We start from the raw sequence: 18,382 nt of genomic DNA on the forward strand, positions 1-18,382 counted from the left end.
GGCTCAGAGTTTCATTTCTGGTTTTTTTCCATGGAATTTCCATGTCAAGACCATCGATCCAACTTGGGAAAGAGACCTCAAGGCCAAAAACTTGGAATAGCAAATGGTCTGTAGAGATTCTTAGTCGTCCAGTTCATGGTCATCCCAAAGGTACTTTTACAGGAGGCAACTGGACTTTCTTGTTTTTTTCTTTTGAAAGTATTTCACTTCTCCTCCAAGAAGCTTCTTCAGCTCTGACTGGATAGTGGGGAATGGAAGGATTTATATTTCTTACAGACAGCTGGTGATTTGCATTCTTTTAGTCATTGAATGGTGATGGTGTGGGAGTAGGAATGGATTTCCAGAGGAAAAATTGCAGACTTCAGGGACCAGGAAAACTACCCAGGTGACCCCAAAGGCACAGATATTACCTCCAAGTGCTTCAACGACCCTCTAAAAGGATGCAAATGACAAGCTGTTTGCAAGGAATACAAATCTTTCCATTCCCCACTGTCCTGTCAGAGCTGAAGAAGCTTCTTGGATGAGAAGCGAAACGTCTTCAAAAGAAAAAAAAAACCAAGAAAGTCCAGTTGCCTCCTGAAAAAAAAAGCATCTTTGGGACTGGAATAGAAAATCTTTAAAAATTTAAAAAAAAACACAAACTTGCTTCATCTAGCAGTTAATTTCACCCATTTTATTTTGCCTGGATCATTGTAATCATAGTTTGAACTGTAAGGAAGGAAAATCGGGGAATATATTTATAAACAGTTAAAACAATCCAGATCAGTCTTAAGTATCATTCTTCAAAGCCCCTGAGGGCAGGATAAGAAATAATGGGTAGAAGGTTCTTAATGAGAGATCCAACTTGGAAATAAAAAGGAATTTCCTGACAGTAAGAACAGATAATCAGTGGAACCGCTTGCTTCTTGGAATTGTGGGTGCTCCATCACTACAGGTCTTCAAAAATAGACAACTATTTCTCTGGGTTAGTATAGGATACTTGCCTTGGGCAAGGGATTGAATTAGAAAAACCCCAAGGTCTTCCAAGATCCCTTCCAGCCTATGATTTTACATATTTTATTTGGGAGATGACAAGGCCAATTGTCTAAGTGCTCTTAGACAAACTATGAATTACCGTGAGATGCAAACACAGCCAGTACCTCTGTAATCAGGAGAGGGCAGAACAAAGAGATATGATTGGAAAAAATGAAAGAAGATCTGGGAAACTCCTGAATGAATCTCATTGTGGACAATACAGGAGTTGTCATCTGAGAAGCAAATAGTCATGGATATGCAAAAGAAAAGGTTTCATTATGAATGACAGATGGAAAGTCTTCCATGCTGGGACAAATATTGCATCCAGTTGGTCACCACACTATTCAAAAGATGTTGAGATTCTAGAAAAAGTGCAGAGAAGAGCAACCAGGATGATTAGGGGACTGGAGACTAAATCAATGAGAGTATCTGCACAAACACAAATTTCTTGTGTGTCCAACCACACTTGGCCAATAAAGAATTCTATATGATCATACGAAGAACGGTTACAGGAACTGGGCCTGGCTAGTCTAGTGAAGAGAAGGACCAGGGGAGACATGATAGCAGTCTTCCAATATTTGAGGGGCTGCCACAGAGAGGAAGAGGTCAACTTATTTCCTAATATTTCTGTACTTATTTCTGTACCTGAAGGCCAGACAAGGAATAATGGATTGAAACTGATTAAGGAGAGATTCAACCTAGAAATAAGGAAAAAATTTTCTGACAGTGAGAGCAATCAACCAATGGAATAATTTGCCTTCAGAAGTTTCATCACTGGAGGCTTTCAAGAAGAGATTGGACTGCCATTTGTCAGAAATTATGTAGACTCTTTTCCTTGGGGGGTGGAGGGGGTAGACTAGATGACCTAAAAATTCCCTTCCAAGTCTGTTAATCTGTTAAATAAATCCGTGGGCCAACAAATTTACTGCTGCTTTTGTGGAAAAGTTTGCTGAGGAAATAACTTGGTTGGTAGATGAGACCATATCTGTGCTTCTGCAGGAATGATTAGCACTTGATTTACCAGTGGAGGAAGTGCATAGTTAACCTGACCATGACTTATCGGCTGTCTTTTTGATTCTTGGGCCAAGGTGTTAGAGAATAACAGCAAAGTTTCAAAGCACAGTTATACATAAACAGGGAATCAGGCTGTCTGAACTTCTATTACTTTATTGTTTTCTCTATGCAGGGAATACCAGGTGCTCCAGGTGTCCCAGGAATAATGGGTAGTGTTGGCCCACAAGGAGATGCTGGACCACCTGTAAGTAAAAGTCCACCATACTCTTGTCTCTCTTTCTGTGTGTGTGTGTGTTTGCATCTGTACAAATAGTCCTTTACTTATGACCATAATTGCGACTTAAATTTATATCAGCAAGCAATGTAGTTGTTAAGTGAGTTGTGGCTGATTTTATGACCTATTTGGCCATGATTGTTAAAGGAATCCAGCTTCAACCTCATTGACTTTGCTTGTCAGAAGCCCTCTGGGAAGATCAGAAATGGTGATTGTGTGACCCCAGGGTGCTGGAATTGTCATAAATACATGCCAGTTGTCAAGTGTCCAAATTTTGATCACCTAACCCAGAGAATACTGAGGTGGTCCATAAGTTAAGACCAGTGATAAGTTACTTTTTCCAATGCTCTCATAACTTTGAATGATCATTAATGGAATGAGCAATTAAAGGAAATAATAATGGCGAATTTACTTGTACATTGTGATATATAAGAGAATAATTCCATAAATATTTTGTAGATCCATCTTTATTTGATGGATCTCCTCAACTTTATTTTGTGGACCTCCTCAACTATACCTCATAAATGTAATCTTATTTTTGCCTTCCACGTGTTGGCGGCTAGGACAGTTCCTCAAATGATCAAGCAAATGTTTTTTCAAGCAGACACAAATGACAATATGGTAGGACAACCCAGATATCCAGGCATTTCTCTCAGGCATTGCCATGATCAAAACTGTTGTGTTCCAATAATTTTGATATGCAACCTGATTTCTGCTGAAGACCTGGACATTCTTCTAACATCCTCAGAGCCAAATTGGAAACCATCCTTTTAAAGGAAAATAATCTTTCATGTGTGTAGGGAGCAGATATTTCATTTTTCCTCCTAGCCATGGTTTACACAAAATCATACCCTTCCCGCATAAAGCAAGTAGCTTTTGAGTGAAAGGTCCTTTTGTCATCCCCATAAAGTCTCTCTACACTCCCGCACCCAATGCTAACTGTAACGTTGGTTGGGGTGGAAGATTTTCACCAGTATAGCTGAGAAAATTTCCACCTTGCTTTATCTCCATGTGCCTAGACAGAAATGATTTTGGAAACACTGTCATGTTTTGACATGCACCAGAGGTGGTATTCAGCAGGTTCTGACCAGTTCTGGAGAACCAGTAGCGGAAATTTTGATTAGTTCAGAGAACCAGCAAATACTACCTCTGATTGGAGATTTTACAGTATCCTTCCCCTGCCACGCTCACCAAGCCACGCCCACAGAACTGGTAGTAAAAAAAATTGAATCCCACCACTGAACTGCACTACTGAAATACCATTTACTTCGCCTCTGTAGACATTTAAAACAGCTCTATTTGAATTTTTTTCCTTTGACTTAGAATGAAAACAATGGCTGCCTTCCAAGAAATCTTTTTACACAAGTTCCCCAGCAGAGCAGAGTTTGAAAGATCCTACTGATAAGTGTGGGATCCGCTATGAAAGTCTTCCTGGAATATGACCATTTTTTGAAGCTATTATAACAATAGCACTTAGACTTATGTACCGCTTCACGGTGCTTTAAAGCCCTCTCTAAGTACTTGACAGAGTCAGCATATTTCCCCCAACAATCTGGCTCCTCGTTTTACCGACCTCAGAAATATGGAAGACTGAGTCAAACCTGAGTCGGTAAGAATCGAACTCCTGGCAGTTGGCAGAATACCCTGCAATACTGCATTCTAACAACTGCACCACCACGACTCTTATACTAATTATATACACAGATGCCTTTATTCTAACCCAAATATCAACCAATATCTAGATGGCCAAAAGCTCTTCACGAGCATATCACACCTCATCACAAAGACACCACACTAGTTAACTAATTCTGGTAAACTTTGAGGTCATCTTTGAAGTGTGTTGGGAAGTACACTCCCATCTTTCTTGAATTATTGTTGCAGTGGGATGGAAAACCCACGACTTACACGTGGCCACATTTTAAAAAGCCAGTGAATTACAAAGGAGTGTGGAACTTATTTACATTACATGTTGTGCTTATTTACATTACATTTTGTGCTTCTCTCCAACCCAGGGACTTCCTGGAGTAAAAGGCGAGAAAGGTGAACGTGTAAGTGCCTTAATCACAGATTTTGAGTGCCGCTTCTTTGTTTTTAGACTAAAACACTACCTTGGGAGTTGGGTTGTTCTTTTTTCAGGATCTGTAGGCAGTCCTGTGTGTGTTTATGTAGGAGTAAGTCCTGTGGACCTTGTGAATAGACACCATAGGCCAGTGATGGCTAACTTTTTTGTCATTGCGTGCCGAAAGTGCATGCGCACACGCGTGCCTGCACCCATAATGCAGTGAACATGCGATCCCTTCCGCCCCCCAAGCGCATGCATACACAACTCCCCCCATGCATGCCGCATGCCTCTGCACATGTGCACACATCTTGTGTGCGCGCCCTCCCCACCACATGCATGGCAAATACCTGACAATCAGCTGGCTGTCGGGAGGCATGGGTGCATGCGCAGTGCATCTCTTGCGGGCAACAGCTCACGTGCTGGCAGATATGGCTCTGTGTGCCACTTCCAGCATGCATGCCATAGGTTCACCATCATGGCCATGGGCTGTGCTGCCAAGACATCTCAACCTTTCCCCAGTTTAGTACCCTTCAGATGAGTTGGGATTCCCAGGAAGCCACATGGGGATTGAAAGTTCAAAGAATTGTATTTTCAGCACATTTGGAAGAGGTCAAGTTAGTGACGGTGAATTGTATGTAAGGAACATCTGTATTTTATGCCGCTTATGGAAACTGATGTATCACTATATCCTTAATGTGCAGGGAGATCTTCAGACCCATGCAATGGTACGGGCAGTAGCTCGTCAGGTGTGTGAACAGCTCATCCAAAGTGAGTACAAGAACTGCTGTACTATCATGGTTCTAATGATTTCTAGGTTTTAGCTGCTAGATGTATTTGGGCTTTTTTAAAAAAAATTACATTTTGTGTACTTTATTGGGCTAGAGCAGGGGTGTGATGACCCGGGGCATGGCCCAAAGGCAACACAGTCAGATAATCAGTAGGAGTCCCTTTATTAGCTCCAACTTTGCCCCCAATGTCCTGGTTACCTTCTGGGCTGGAGAAAAAGTCTCACAGGAACAGCCTTTGGCTGCAGAGAATCATGTCCAAAACGGGGTCAACAAAAACTGTAACTATAAGTCCAATCAAGGCAAGATGAGTTAATTAGTCCAGCAGGGTAGAAGAAGGAATTCCAGAAGTGAAAGAACGGCAGTAATTCAACACGGTTGGGAGGATGCCAGGAACACAGATAACCAAAGTCAACACAAGATAAACTCATGTTTGTTCCCAGCAGATACCACACTCAGCATGCATCTCTTTTAAACTCTCTTCCCAAGTGTGGCTAATGAAGGGAATCAGGGACCTTTCTTCCCCCATAAGCCACGCACCCCACGTTGCTTCCTTCTCCGTTCCTCCCTGCGTGCATTAGGATGAAGAGTGGGTGGGCCTGGGTCTTCCTCTGAACTCCCTCTCCCTTGTTCTACCTTTTTTCTGCTCTGCCCAGCTGGACTTTGCCTTTCCCCAGTTTCCTCCACAGCCAACGGAGCCACACTCCCACCCCCTGATGGCTGCATCTTCCTCTGACAGGAGCATGACAAGGACTCTGCAACCTTAAACACTCAAAGGGCCATTTGGACCCATTTCCCACAGAAAAGAAAACACCGGGAGCCAATAATTTAACAACCGGTGTGACTGGGTGGGCATAGCCAACTTGATGTCACTCACTCCCCCCCAATCACCTCCTGCTCTGGAATATGGAGCGAGTCTCCATCCTCTGCCATCACCCTTATCTTCTCAGGCCAGGTGAGGAGTGATGGGGAGGGGCTAGCCAATGGTAAGATCAGCTGATAGGGAGCAGCAGCAGAGTACCAAAAGAGCCGCATGTGGCTCCAGAGCCGCAGGTTGCAAACCCCTGGGCTAGACCCAACTCATAACTCAAATCAATGCCCTCTTATTTTTATTAACATAAAACTTTGCAGGATAGAGTTCTTAGATAAAGCGTATGTTTTCTGCATTTGTCTGCTTGGCAGCTCATCTGGCTAGATACAGCTCCATCTTAAATCAGATTCCGAGCAACTCAATCTCAACACGGACTATCCCAGGTCCCCCTGGTGAACCAGGACGGCAAGGCTTACCTGGACCACAGGGAGAGCAAGGATCTTCAGGAAGCCCAGGTTTTCCTGGCAATCCTGGCCAACCTGGAACACCAGGAGAAAGAGGTAAGTGGGCTACTAAGACATATAAAGCTGGAGTTTGTCCAAAGCCCACGAGAGACAGATTACTGTTGTTGCCTGATATTTTTTGGAAATATTCAAATGTATTATTAGAATAGTCCTATTAAGATATGGGGATGCGGTGGCTCAATGAGGATGCAGTGGCTCAGTGGCTAAGACACTGAGCTTGTCGATCAGAAAGGTCGGCAGTTTGGTGGTTCGAATCCCTAGCACCACATAACGGAGTGAGTTCCCGTTACTTGTCCCAGCTTCTGCCAACCTAGCAGTTTGAAAGCATGTAAAACTGCAGGTAGAAAAATAGGGGCCACTTGGGTGGGAAGGTAACAGTGCACCTTTGGTGTTTAGTCCTGCGGGCCACATGACCACGGAGACGTCTTCGGACAGCGCTGGCTGTTTGGCTTTGTAATGGAGATGAGCACCGCCCCCTAGAGCCAGAAATGACAAGCATGTATGTGTGAGGGGAACCTTACCTTTACCTATTAAGAAGAGCATCTAGGTGAGGCTGCCTCTTCTGCGAAATAGAATTTTTGTCTCAAAATGTGAAAATTGTGCCTGGGTAAGTATTATTCTCAATTTGAACTAGGATGTTCTCTTTCATCTGTCTTCAGTCCCGATAGTCTTCTGCCCATGTAGATCCTATCAGTTGTCTTCTCCTTATGAAGTCTCAAATGACAGAAGAACTGATGATCTGTGGGAGCCATCAGTTATCACTGTCATTGACAGATTTGGTAACCTGCTGACTGAATGAGGGACTATCAGAATTATTTCTGACGCACAGATCCTGGTTTTTTTTTGGCATGGCCATGCCACATATATCCAAAATACATCCATTTTTTTTCTAAAAGACTTGAAATCCAGGAACCAGAATAAATAAATAATTCACTGTGAAATAAATGGACCTTAATGGATAAAAAAGATTATTTCAGGCACAAATATTTTCCGCCAGACGTCTTCTCTTTCCATTGATCTTTATCCTGAATGGAAATTTGTTCTGGACAGGTGTAAGTAATATTTGTTCCTTGGATTAGAAGTTTACAAGGAATGTTTGAAATAATCTACAAATGTTAGTGATATCAGAAATCTACTCTACTAGATTTCCCCATTAGTAACCTTTCTACCAATTATTCGTACTATTGACTCAGAATCTTGTCTACTGTAATTTTATCTCATTGTTCCTACTCTCTGGAGTACAAGAAAAAATGTGCTCCATCATTTCATAAAAGCTTTTCAAGACTGGTTCTACAAATTATTATATAAATAAGTTGAAGGGACACAGAGATGTCCATAGTTTAATAAAAAAGTAAGCATCAATCTTGTGATCAAAGCTCTGTAATCAAGGTAAAAAAGTGAGAGGAAGCTTCTTCAACTGAGGAGCAAGACATCTTCAAGAAAGTCCAGCCGCCTTTTGAAAAAGCGCCTCTGAGACCACCATGATTGCATAACTGAGAATCTCCATAGACATGAAGTTGATAGCATACTACCACATAAATGGAATAATGGATGGAAACTGATCAAGGAGAGATTCAGCCTAGAACTAAGGAGAAATTTTCTGACAGTGAACACCATTAACCAATGGAACAGAAGCTGCCTTCAGAAGTTGTGGGAGCTTCATCCCTGGAAGCTTTCAATAAGAGATTGGATTGCCATCTGTCAGAAATGGTATAGGGTCTCCTGCGTGAGCAGGGGGTTGGACTAGATGACCTACAAGATCCCTTCCAGCTCTGTTATTCTATGTTCTAAATCTACTCTGAAGTGAATCTTTTACATACCTACACACAAACACACACACACACACAAAAGCACCCACCCCACTCCACATATAAGTATATGTATAATTCAGCAGGCCCCCAAGCCAATTAAGATGCAAATGTAGAAGGTCTGGGAGTTGTATTGTTTAGTTATTTTTTCCCCTTCACTTAATGCATTAAGCCCCTCATCTGGTATCCATGGGATTTGATGTCACAGAGTTGGTTCTGATGAGGAAACCTTTCAGCCCCCACCAAGACCCCCCAAAGGAAGAAGAGGGAAGATTTAGGTTTCTGTGGGAAAGAAGTTCAAAGAGCTTCTTTGTTTTGGTGGCACAAGGAAGAAAAGGAGTTGAGATTCGGAGGGACATGGGAAATTGGAAACCAGAAAGAGGCTGAAAGTTAAAATGGGGAAACTAAAGCAAAGTGGGATGGAACAGGAAGAGGGACTGAAGTGGCATTCTATGCATAATTTATATATATATATAGTTAAGCTTGAAAGATTTGACACCAGAGTGAAAGAGATGAATTACAAAGAAGAAAAACAGTGACTTCAACAATGGTAGTTTTTCCCAAACAACCAATGCCAGGTTGGTATGTTTTCACGGAACATACTGGAAAGTTAAGTTTGCAATAAATAAGATAAAAGAACATGACAGTTCTCCCGTTCAGAATTTGTCAACAAAATTGTTTTCAAAGTTAAAGAAAAGAAAGGCGTTTTGGCAGAATTTAATTTCTCATTTGGAAATGCCGACAGTGGGCTAGTTCAGGCTGAGAATTTTATAGCCAGCTATATTGACAAAGAGGATGATCTAGTTGGCAAGACAATTTGTTGCTTCTTTGTTTTTATAACAATGGATCGGTAGACCCAGGCTAGGATTTGAGTCGCAGAAATCCAGGCTACCACTCTGCTACCACCATAGCAATAGCACTTGGATTTATATACCAGCCCCTAGTGCTTTACATCACTCTCTGAGTAGTTTACAATATTAGCATATTGCTCCCAACAAATCTAGCTCCTCATTTTATGGACCTCAGAAGGATGGAAGACAGAATGAACCTTGCAACCTGTCAGGATCGAACTACAGACTATGGGCGGAGTTTGCCTGTAATACCGCCTCCTAACCCCAGCGCCACCAGGGCTTCTCTGCCACCATGGCAGCAGAATTAGAGTTTGATCTATCTCTCGGTTGCTATGTTGGGATTGTTTCCTAAACTTCAGGTAAACAAAGATTTGGAGCAAGAGGATGGGACTGCTTGCAACTTCTGTTTTTTTTTTTGGTGGGGGAACAATAGATATTTTGAAGTTTCACGAAGCTTAAGTGGAGATATTTGGAGATAATGAAATTATTAGCAAGACTTAGGAATGACAACGCTTAGAAGATCAACTATTTGCATATTTTTTCACTTCCACATGTGATTATGCGGACATTTAATAGAGGCCTACACTGGTCCAAGAGAGCCAGTTTGATCTAGTGATTAGATGCTGGAGTAAGAGTACAGAAAACTGAGTTTCATTCCTACTTTAGATATGAAGGCCAGCTGAGTGATGGGGCCGGTTCTTCTCTCTCAGCCCTAGGAGGAAGGCAATGGAAAACCGCTTTTGAAAACGTTGCCAATTATCAATAGTACATTGAAGGTTTGAGAGTTGGCTACAATTGAAGCAAGCTGACATTAGCTGTTTCAAAATGTTATTGGATATACCTGATAATGAAACATTGATGAATGAGATTCTCTGGATATTTCATCCACTTCGACACCTACCAATGTCTTTTCTTTAACAGATACAGAAGTCCCTGATATTTCAGCATTCACTTTAAGAATGTCCTTAACAGAATGTCCATGACTTTCATATTCTCAATTTCAGTGTTTTAGCAGATTACCCAATAGCAAGATTTAAAGTGAATTATAATCCGTCTCTGAATATTGTACTGATAGATCCAGAAAGGTTCCTGATTGTGTTAGTAAATGGGGAGGATTTGATGGCCACATGCAGCTCATCAATTCGAGGTCCAAATTTCTAATAAACAAGAAGAGATTTTAAAGAGATAAAGAGATTTTATGGCAATGTATTTGGAAGAATAACTTCTGTTACCATAAGGTTTCTATCTTTCCACACATATACAATCAACTTGGACAGCATGGAAACTACCTCCATCTTTTCCAGTAGGACATTAATTTATGTGGGAATAAGAAAATGACTATCAGAAAGGATTGCAAACAGATATATTCTTCATCATTAACTCCAATTTCAAGCCAAGGACATTATTTGGTTTTGGTGAGCGCACGAAGGGCTGTTCTTAAAAAGGCTACACGAAGAAGATGGTTTCACAACAACAGCACAACAATTACATCGAATTCCTGTTTAATTGCCTAGGCTTTCAACCATTTGAATAATAGCAATTTATTTGAAGCTTTTGCAAAGGCCCTATATGTTTGAGATTTCAGAAGGTGGAGTCTTGTTCCATAAACCTGCAACATTTTTGTGACTCAGCGGTGTAGTGGCCTAGTGGTGAAAATGCCTACCTTCTACTCGAAATCCTAGCAGCAGCAGAGATTTTGCTCCTAGGGCTCAAAGAAAAAAAATATCTGCTGTGAACTCTGTATGGTGTCAGGAAGAGCATCCAGCCAGTAAACACTGAGGTCCATTCAATGGCCCCAACTCTACTCCAATAAAAGGGATTACAGGGTAGTTAAAAGGGAGTTTTCTGGCTGAATAAAGAAGTCCTAGTAATACATAAATAAAGATTTGACACTAATAGCCCTATAGGAAAAAGACACAGTGAAATGATTCAAAACAATTTATTTCATGTGTCCATATACAATCATTAGTTAAGAATCAAGGTCCTGAATACTGTTTGTTCAGTCACTTTGGAGAGATTCAACCTAGAAATAAGGAGAAATTTTCTGACAGTGAGAACAATCAACCAATGGAACAAAAGTTGCCTTCAGAAGTTGTGGGAGCTTCATCCCTAGAAGCTTTCAAGAAGAGACCAGACTGCCATGAACTCGCAGTGGGCTTTTTGAAATAAATCACTGGCTATTTCTTTGAGGAGTGATGTTTTTTAAACATTACCTATTCCAGTATTGCCCTTTATTGTGAAGGCTATTAGTTCTGGGTTGCAACAATCTGAATCTGCAACAAACCTCAAGGCAGGACAAGAAGCAATGGGTAAAAACTAATCAAGGAGAGAATCAACCTAGAACTAAAACATTTGCTAGACCAATTCTTGAATACAGCTCATCAGTCTGGAACCCGCATTACGTATCTGATATTAACACAGTTGAGAAAGTCCAGAAATATTTCACAAGAAGTGTTCTCCACTCCTCTACTCGTTGCAGAATATCTTATGCCACCAGACTTGAAATTCTAGACCTAGAAAATCTAGAGCTACGCCGCCATCGGTCTGATCTAAGTATAGTATATAAAATCATACATTGCAATGTCCTACCTGTCAATGAATACTTCAGCTTCAACCATAACAATACAAGAGCACACAATAGATACAAACTCAAGGTAGACCACACCAAACTTGATTGCAGGAAATACGACTTCAGCAACAGAGTGGTCAATGTCTGGAATATTCTACTTGACTCTGTGGTTTCTTCCCCAAACCCCAAAAACTTTAACCTTGGACTGTCTACTATTGACCTCACCCCTTTCCTAAGAGGTCTGTAGTACATAAGCACACCAACGTGCCTACCAGCCCTGTCCTATTGTTTCTTTTTATTTTTCTTATATGTATCCATTTCATGATTCATAACTATGTTTATACTTATACCTGTTATCTTATAATCGCTTGACAAAATAAAATAATAAATAAACAAATAAACAAACAAACTAAGGAGAAATTTCCTCACAGTTAGAACCATTAATCAGTGGAATAGCTTGCTTCCAGAAATTGTGGATGCACCAACACTGGAAATTTTTAAGGAGGGACTGGACAGCCGTTTGTCAGAAATGCTATAGGGTCTCCTGCTTGATCAGAGGTTGGACTAGAAGACCTCCAAGGTCCCTTCCAGCTCTGTTATTCTATTATTCTATCTGATGGATGTCATTTCACCAGGATTCTTTGTCAGTGTCTGCTTATCTGAGATGTTCTAAGATCATATTTGTGATATCAGTATCTGGCCAGATCTCTATTTTTTTTCCCCTCACATGTTTTTTTGACAGCCTTTAACTTTTCCAAGCAGAAAGATATTCTCCAAAGACTTTTATCTTTTCATTCTGGTGGTAAATAGTAAAAACGTTCATTCCGTCCAAGCTTCCTTGTTAGATTTCTCAATGTATTGTAAACAAAAACTTACAGATAGTCCTCAAACTATGATCCAATGGTGACTAGCATTTCTGTTGCTTAGCAAAGCAGTTGTTCTGTGAGTTAAGTCCAATTTTACAACTTAAAAAAAAAAATCACTGCAGGAGTTAATCACGTGGTTATTAAGCGAGCCTGGCTATTGATTTTGCTTGTTGAAAGCTGGCTTGAAAGTTTGCAAATGGTGACCATATGATCTCAGGATGCTGTAACCATTATAAATACAGGCTGGTTTTGACCCAAATTTTGATCACATGACTCTAAGAGATGCTGTAGTGGTTCTAAGTGCGAGAACCAGCTGTTAATCACTTTTGTTCAGTGCCATTATAATTTCAAATGTACTAAATGGTCTCCTGTTTGAGCAGGGGGTTGGGCTAGATGACCTACAAGGTCCCTTCCAGCCCTCTTATTCTGTATTCTAAATAAATGTTTGTAAATTGAGAACTATATCAATGAGTCATATGTTTAACAATCTTCCCTAAGCTATTTGGCAATCAGAATGGAATGAGTGCATAGGTCATAAATTTCAAAATATATGAGATATTGTTCTCTTGACTAAATATATATGCTTAGGGAAATTTCTTGGCCTCTGAAGCCATAAATAGAGAAGACAACCAAAAGGATTGATGAGAATATAACAAACAATGCAGCTGGTTAAGGGTTGAAGATTTGGCTGTTGGTTAAATAGTTCTAAGAATGGTGTTTTATCCAGATAAATCAAATTCATGGGAATTTGACTTAGCCGTTTATCCTTTAATCTTCCAGATTTTACTTTGATGCTACCTGCACTCTTAAGTCAAAGTAAAATCACTATAACTTAAAAAAAAATCAGCTCCACAACAATGAAAAAAAATGTAATAAGAATAGAATATAAGAATATAACTTTATTACAGTCTTAGACCAGCAATAGACATCACTATTTACAATATATATATATATATAAAAAAAACAAACAACTACAATTCCTAGATGTACTAATCTACAAAAAAAAACCAGATGGCACACTAGGACACACCATATACCAGAAGAAAACACACACCAGCCACTACCTCAATGCCCAATCCCACCACCACCCAGCACAGATAAACTCTGTGGCCAAAACACTAATTGCCAGAACCAAACATCTGGCAGACAAGACACACATAAAGACTGAACTATGCACCCTGACCGAAGTACTGACAGCCAATGGCTTCCACAAAAGCAAAATCACAGGCCTGATTCACAAAAACACACTGAGACATAATGGAGACCTAGAAAATGAACAGACCTATGGGACAGCAGTCCTGCCCTACATAAGAGGCACTACAGACAAAATCAGTAAGATACTACACAGGCATCACATCAAAACTGCCTTCAAAACAGACAGAAATATAGCAGCCATCCTTAGAAACCCCAAAGATAAAATTGACCTGGAAAACCAAGGCATATATGAAGTCCCCTGCGCATCATGTCCTGCCACATACATCAGACAGACCAATAGAAAAATAGGTACCCGCCTGGATGAACACAAAAATGCAGTCAAAAAGCTGGAACACACTTCCTCATTAGTCCAACACATGAAAGCCACAAGTCATAGCATCTACTTCAATGGCACCAAAACCCTAGCCACTATAGAAAACCCGAGATACAGAATTATCAGAGAAGCCATAGAGATTGACAAAAGATCTGAAAGCATGAATAGAAGAGATAGCTCTGCCAGACTGTCAATTATTTGGAAGCCTGCACTCGCAAACAAAAAAATCTCCACACCACAAGCCAAGCAAACACCTGGGCACAAACAGACCCCCCCCCCTGATACCTCCAGCTCAAACACACCCCAACCAGGCACCCAGATGAAATCTAGCTTCCTAATAAAGGATAGACGTCCATTCACTCAAAGCCAAGCCTCACTAAAAGCCTCCAATACAGGAAACACAATGTTGCCAGCCAATCAAGACAAAAAAAATGCTACAAAACAGACAGAAGGTATTAGAAACACCAATCAAGCAGAACACAGCAAACTCCAAGACCAATAAACACAAACCAAGACTCCGAACCAATCAGGATGAAGAAAAAACCACTCTAACAGTAGGCTAGCACCAAATTTAAAACAGAAATGGCTGTGAAAGCCTGACTCACAGATGAACACTATATGGAAGCCTGATGATGGCAGATGAGATTCTGCTGAAACATTGCTACAACTTTAAAAGCACAACTATAATGACGTGGGAAAATACCTGAACAAAGCTGAATACCATACATATAGATACCTGCGAAAACTTATATAAATATATATACTTGTTTTCTGAGGTTTTCGCAGGTATTTGTATGTGGATTTTTGGTTATTCAGGTTTTCTCCTGTGTAAAATTGGAAGTATCTAGGTGACGTTTCAATGAAGTTTCACGACCATGAACGCGACCACGAACACGACCATGACCACGAATGCATGACCATGAACGCGAAGCCAAACAACAGGATCACAGCTCACCAGCTCAAATCCCCCGGCAACTAAGACTAACCTGAGCATGAACAAGCCCCTACCTGAACAGAACACACCCCCAGCCAATCAGAACACAGCCAAGCCCCTACCCAATCAAGCCACACCCCCACTAGCAATTAAAAGGAAGAAGCAGCTGCAAGCTCACATTACTCTGAGAAGCACAGAGCCAAAGACACAAGCCTGAAGATGATGAATGAGACTTCATCGAAACGTCGCCTAGATACTTCCAATTTTACGCGGGAGAAAACCTGAATAACCAAACATATATATATATATATATGTGTGTGTGTGTGTGTGTGTGTGTGTATGTGTATATATATGCATATGCATATGTATATGTGTATATATATATATGTGTGTGTGTGTGTGTGTGTGTATGTATGTGTGTGTGCGCGCGTGTGTGTATATACATATACATATACATATACATATACACACACACACACACACACACACACACACACACAATATATATATATATATATATATATATATATATATATATATATATATATATATATATATATATGTTTTCTGAGGTTCTCATGGGTGTTTGTATGTGGATCTTTGGTTGTTGGGTTTTCTCCCGCGTAAGATTCGAAGTATCTAGGCAACGTTTCGATGAAGTCTCATTCATCATCTTCAGGCTTCTGTCTTGGCTCTGTGCTGCTCAGAGTGATGTGAGATTGCAGCTGCTTCTTCCTTTTAACTGCTAGTGGGGGTGGGACTTGATTGGGTGGGGGCTTGGCTGTGTTCTGATTGGGTGGGGGTGTGTTCTCATTGGTAGGGGTTTGGCTGTGTTCTGATTGGTTGGGGGTTGGCCGTGTTCTGATTGGCTGGAGGCGTGTTCTGTTCAGGTGGGGGCTTGGTTGTGCTCAGGTTAGTCTTAGTTGCTGGGGATTTGAGTTGGTGAGCTGTGATCTTGCTATTTGGCTTCGAGTTCGTGGTCGTGCTGCATCTTCATAGTGGGTGTCGGTTTGCTTCATGTATGGCTCGGAGGGTTTGAAGTTGGTAGTGATGCAGCTGCAGTGCGGCTTCTGGTCCGTGGTCATGTCTCATCTTCTGAGTGGGTGTGAGTCTGTTTTCTACATGGAAGTGTGGTGGTGGCATCTTGTGTGGCTCTCATGGGTGTGGGTCTGGTGTCCTTCTTCATGTTAGGTACTCGTCTGTTCATGAGGGCGGGTTTCAAATGGCTGGAAGGCGGGAGGTGTCATCTCGTTTGTTCATGCTGTGTGGGCGTTTTTCTATTTCTATGGCTTCTCTGATTATTCTGCTGTTGAAGTGTTCGGTTTTGGCGATGGTTCTGGTATTTTTAAAATCAATTTCATGTCCTGTGGCTTTGAGGTGTTGGACCAGGGAAGAGGTCGTTTCTTCTTTTTGATTGAGTTCTTATGTTCTTCAATGCGTGCACTTATTCTTCTGTTAGTTTGTCCAATGTATGTGGTAGGGCAGGCAGTGCAGGGATTTCGTATACTCCTTGGTTTTCTAATTCGATTTTGTTTTGGGGTTTCTTAGGATGGTGGATATTTTTCTGTTTGTGCAGAATGCTGTTTTGATGTTGTGTTTTTGGAGGATCTTGCTAATTTTGTCTGTAGTGCCTTTTATATATGGGAGGAGGGCTTTGCCGTTTTCTTGTTCTCTGTCTTGGATTTTGGTTGGGGTTTCTTTTTGGATTAGGTGGGTAATCTTCTTTCTTTGGAATCCATTGGCTGTAAGTACGTTGGTGAGAGTGTGTAGTTCGGTTTTTTGGTGTTGTTCATCGGCTAAGCATTTTGTTCTGGAGATGAGTGTCTTGGCTACGGAATTGATCTGTGCTGGGTGGTGGTGTGAGAGTGCATGTAGATAGCGGTTTGTATGTGTTTTCTTCTGGTAGATGGTGTGTCCTAGGGAGCCATTGGATCTTTTGTATACCAAGACATCTAGGAAAGGAAGTTGATTGTTGGCTTCTGTTTCCATGGTGAATTGTATTTTGGGGTGTAGGCTGTTGAGGTGTGTGAGGAAGTTGTTCAGTTTTTCTTTCCCGTGTGGCCAGATTATGAAGGTGTCATCTACGTATCTGAGCCAGAGTTTGGGTTTGTGGTCATATTTTTCTAGAGCTTGTGTTTCAAAGTGTTCCATGTAGAGGTTAGCGATGACAGGTGAGAGGGGTGATCCCATGGGTGCTCCTTCTATTTGTTTGTATTTTTGTTCATTGTAGGTGAAGTATGTATTGGATAGGCAGTGGTTGGTCAGATCTAGGATGTGCTTGGGGGGTTGTATTTGTTTCGGATGGCTGTCAAGGCTTCTTTTATTGGCACTTGGGTGAAGAGGGATATGACATCGAAGCTTACTAGTAGGTCGTTAGGTTGTAAGTTTTGTTTCTTTATGATCTCGATGAACTGGAATGAGTTTCTTACGTGTGAGTTGATGGATTCTGCATAGGGTTGTAGTTGTTTGGCAAGAAATTTGGCCAGGTTTTGTAGAGGTGAGCCTATGGAGCTGACTATTGGTCTGAGTGGGGTTCCTTCTTTGTGTATCTTGGGGAGACCATAAAGCTTGGGACATCTGGATGATTTCTCTCTGGGTATGATTCGTTGCTGGATTTCCTCACTGATGGGGAGGCTTTTATTTTGGATTTGGTAGTTTTTTCTAGGTAGGTGGTGGGGTCTGTCTTTAGGGGTTTGTATGCGGGGTCTTGGAGTAGGTTGGTTAACTTGGTTTGGTAGTCAGATGTGTTCATAACCACTGTCGCATTGCCCTTGTCTGCTGGTAGGATTATTATGCTGGTGTCTTCTTTCAGGTTAAGTAGTGCAGTTTGTTCTTCTTTGGATAAGTTGCTTTTGGGTGGTTTGCTAGTGCAGAGGATGTTGGTGATTTCAAGTCTGATTTTGTTAGCATCATCAGGGTTGGTTCTGGTCAGGCTGGTTTCAACTCCGCATATGATGGTTTCTGTGGGGATGTGTTTGGGAGCGACAGCAAAGTTGAATCCTTTTGAAAGGACCTTGGTTTCAGCTTCAGTGAGGATCTTGTCTGAGATGTTGTGCACTGTTTGTTTCATGTGTGGCTGTGGGGGGAGGAGTTGGTTTCTGGCATTGTTGTAGTTTCCTGAGTTTGTTGGTGTGTGTGTCTGTCTTGAGGGTGGTCTGTGTTTCGGCTCTCCAGACAGCGAGTTGTTTGGATTTGTCCCAAAGTAGGGGGTGAATCTTGTTGCTGAGTCTGAGGTGGAGTGTGAGGAGATCTTTGTTGATTTGGTCTAGGAGAAACCTTTTTGTGTGAAGTTCATTTCTAATTAGGGCCAGTTCTGTTCTTTTTAGGATGCGTTTGGTGGCT

The 18,382-nt window shown here is 41.3% G+C and overlaps 1 protein-coding gene across 2 annotated transcripts in view; it reads left to right on the forward strand.

Annotated features, from left to right (window-relative positions):
* The window catches only part of COL14A1 (collagen type XIV alpha 1 chain), a 142,261-nt gene that overhangs the window by 99,891 nt on the left and 23,988 nt on the right, over nucleotides 1-18,382 (forward strand). For both annotated transcript variants that reach the window (XM_087931683.1, XM_026703612.2), the window contains exons 41-44: nucleotides 2,201-2,272; nucleotides 4,315-4,350; nucleotides 5,066-5,132; nucleotides 6,332-6,520. In XM_087931683.1, coding sequence (XP_087787809.1) covers nucleotides 2,201-2,272; nucleotides 4,315-4,350; nucleotides 5,066-5,132; nucleotides 6,332-6,520 — 364 coding nt within the window. The remainder of the gene's footprint in view (nucleotides 1-2,200; nucleotides 2,273-4,314; nucleotides 4,351-5,065; nucleotides 5,133-6,331; nucleotides 6,521-18,382) is intronic.

This window comes from Pseudonaja textilis, chromosome 3 (genome assembly GCF_049901715.1).
Source record: "Pseudonaja textilis isolate UNSWEBS1 chromosome 3, rPseTex1.2, whole genome shotgun sequence".
Taxonomy (NCBI): domain Eukaryota; kingdom Metazoa; phylum Chordata; class Lepidosauria; order Squamata; family Elapidae; genus Pseudonaja; species Pseudonaja textilis.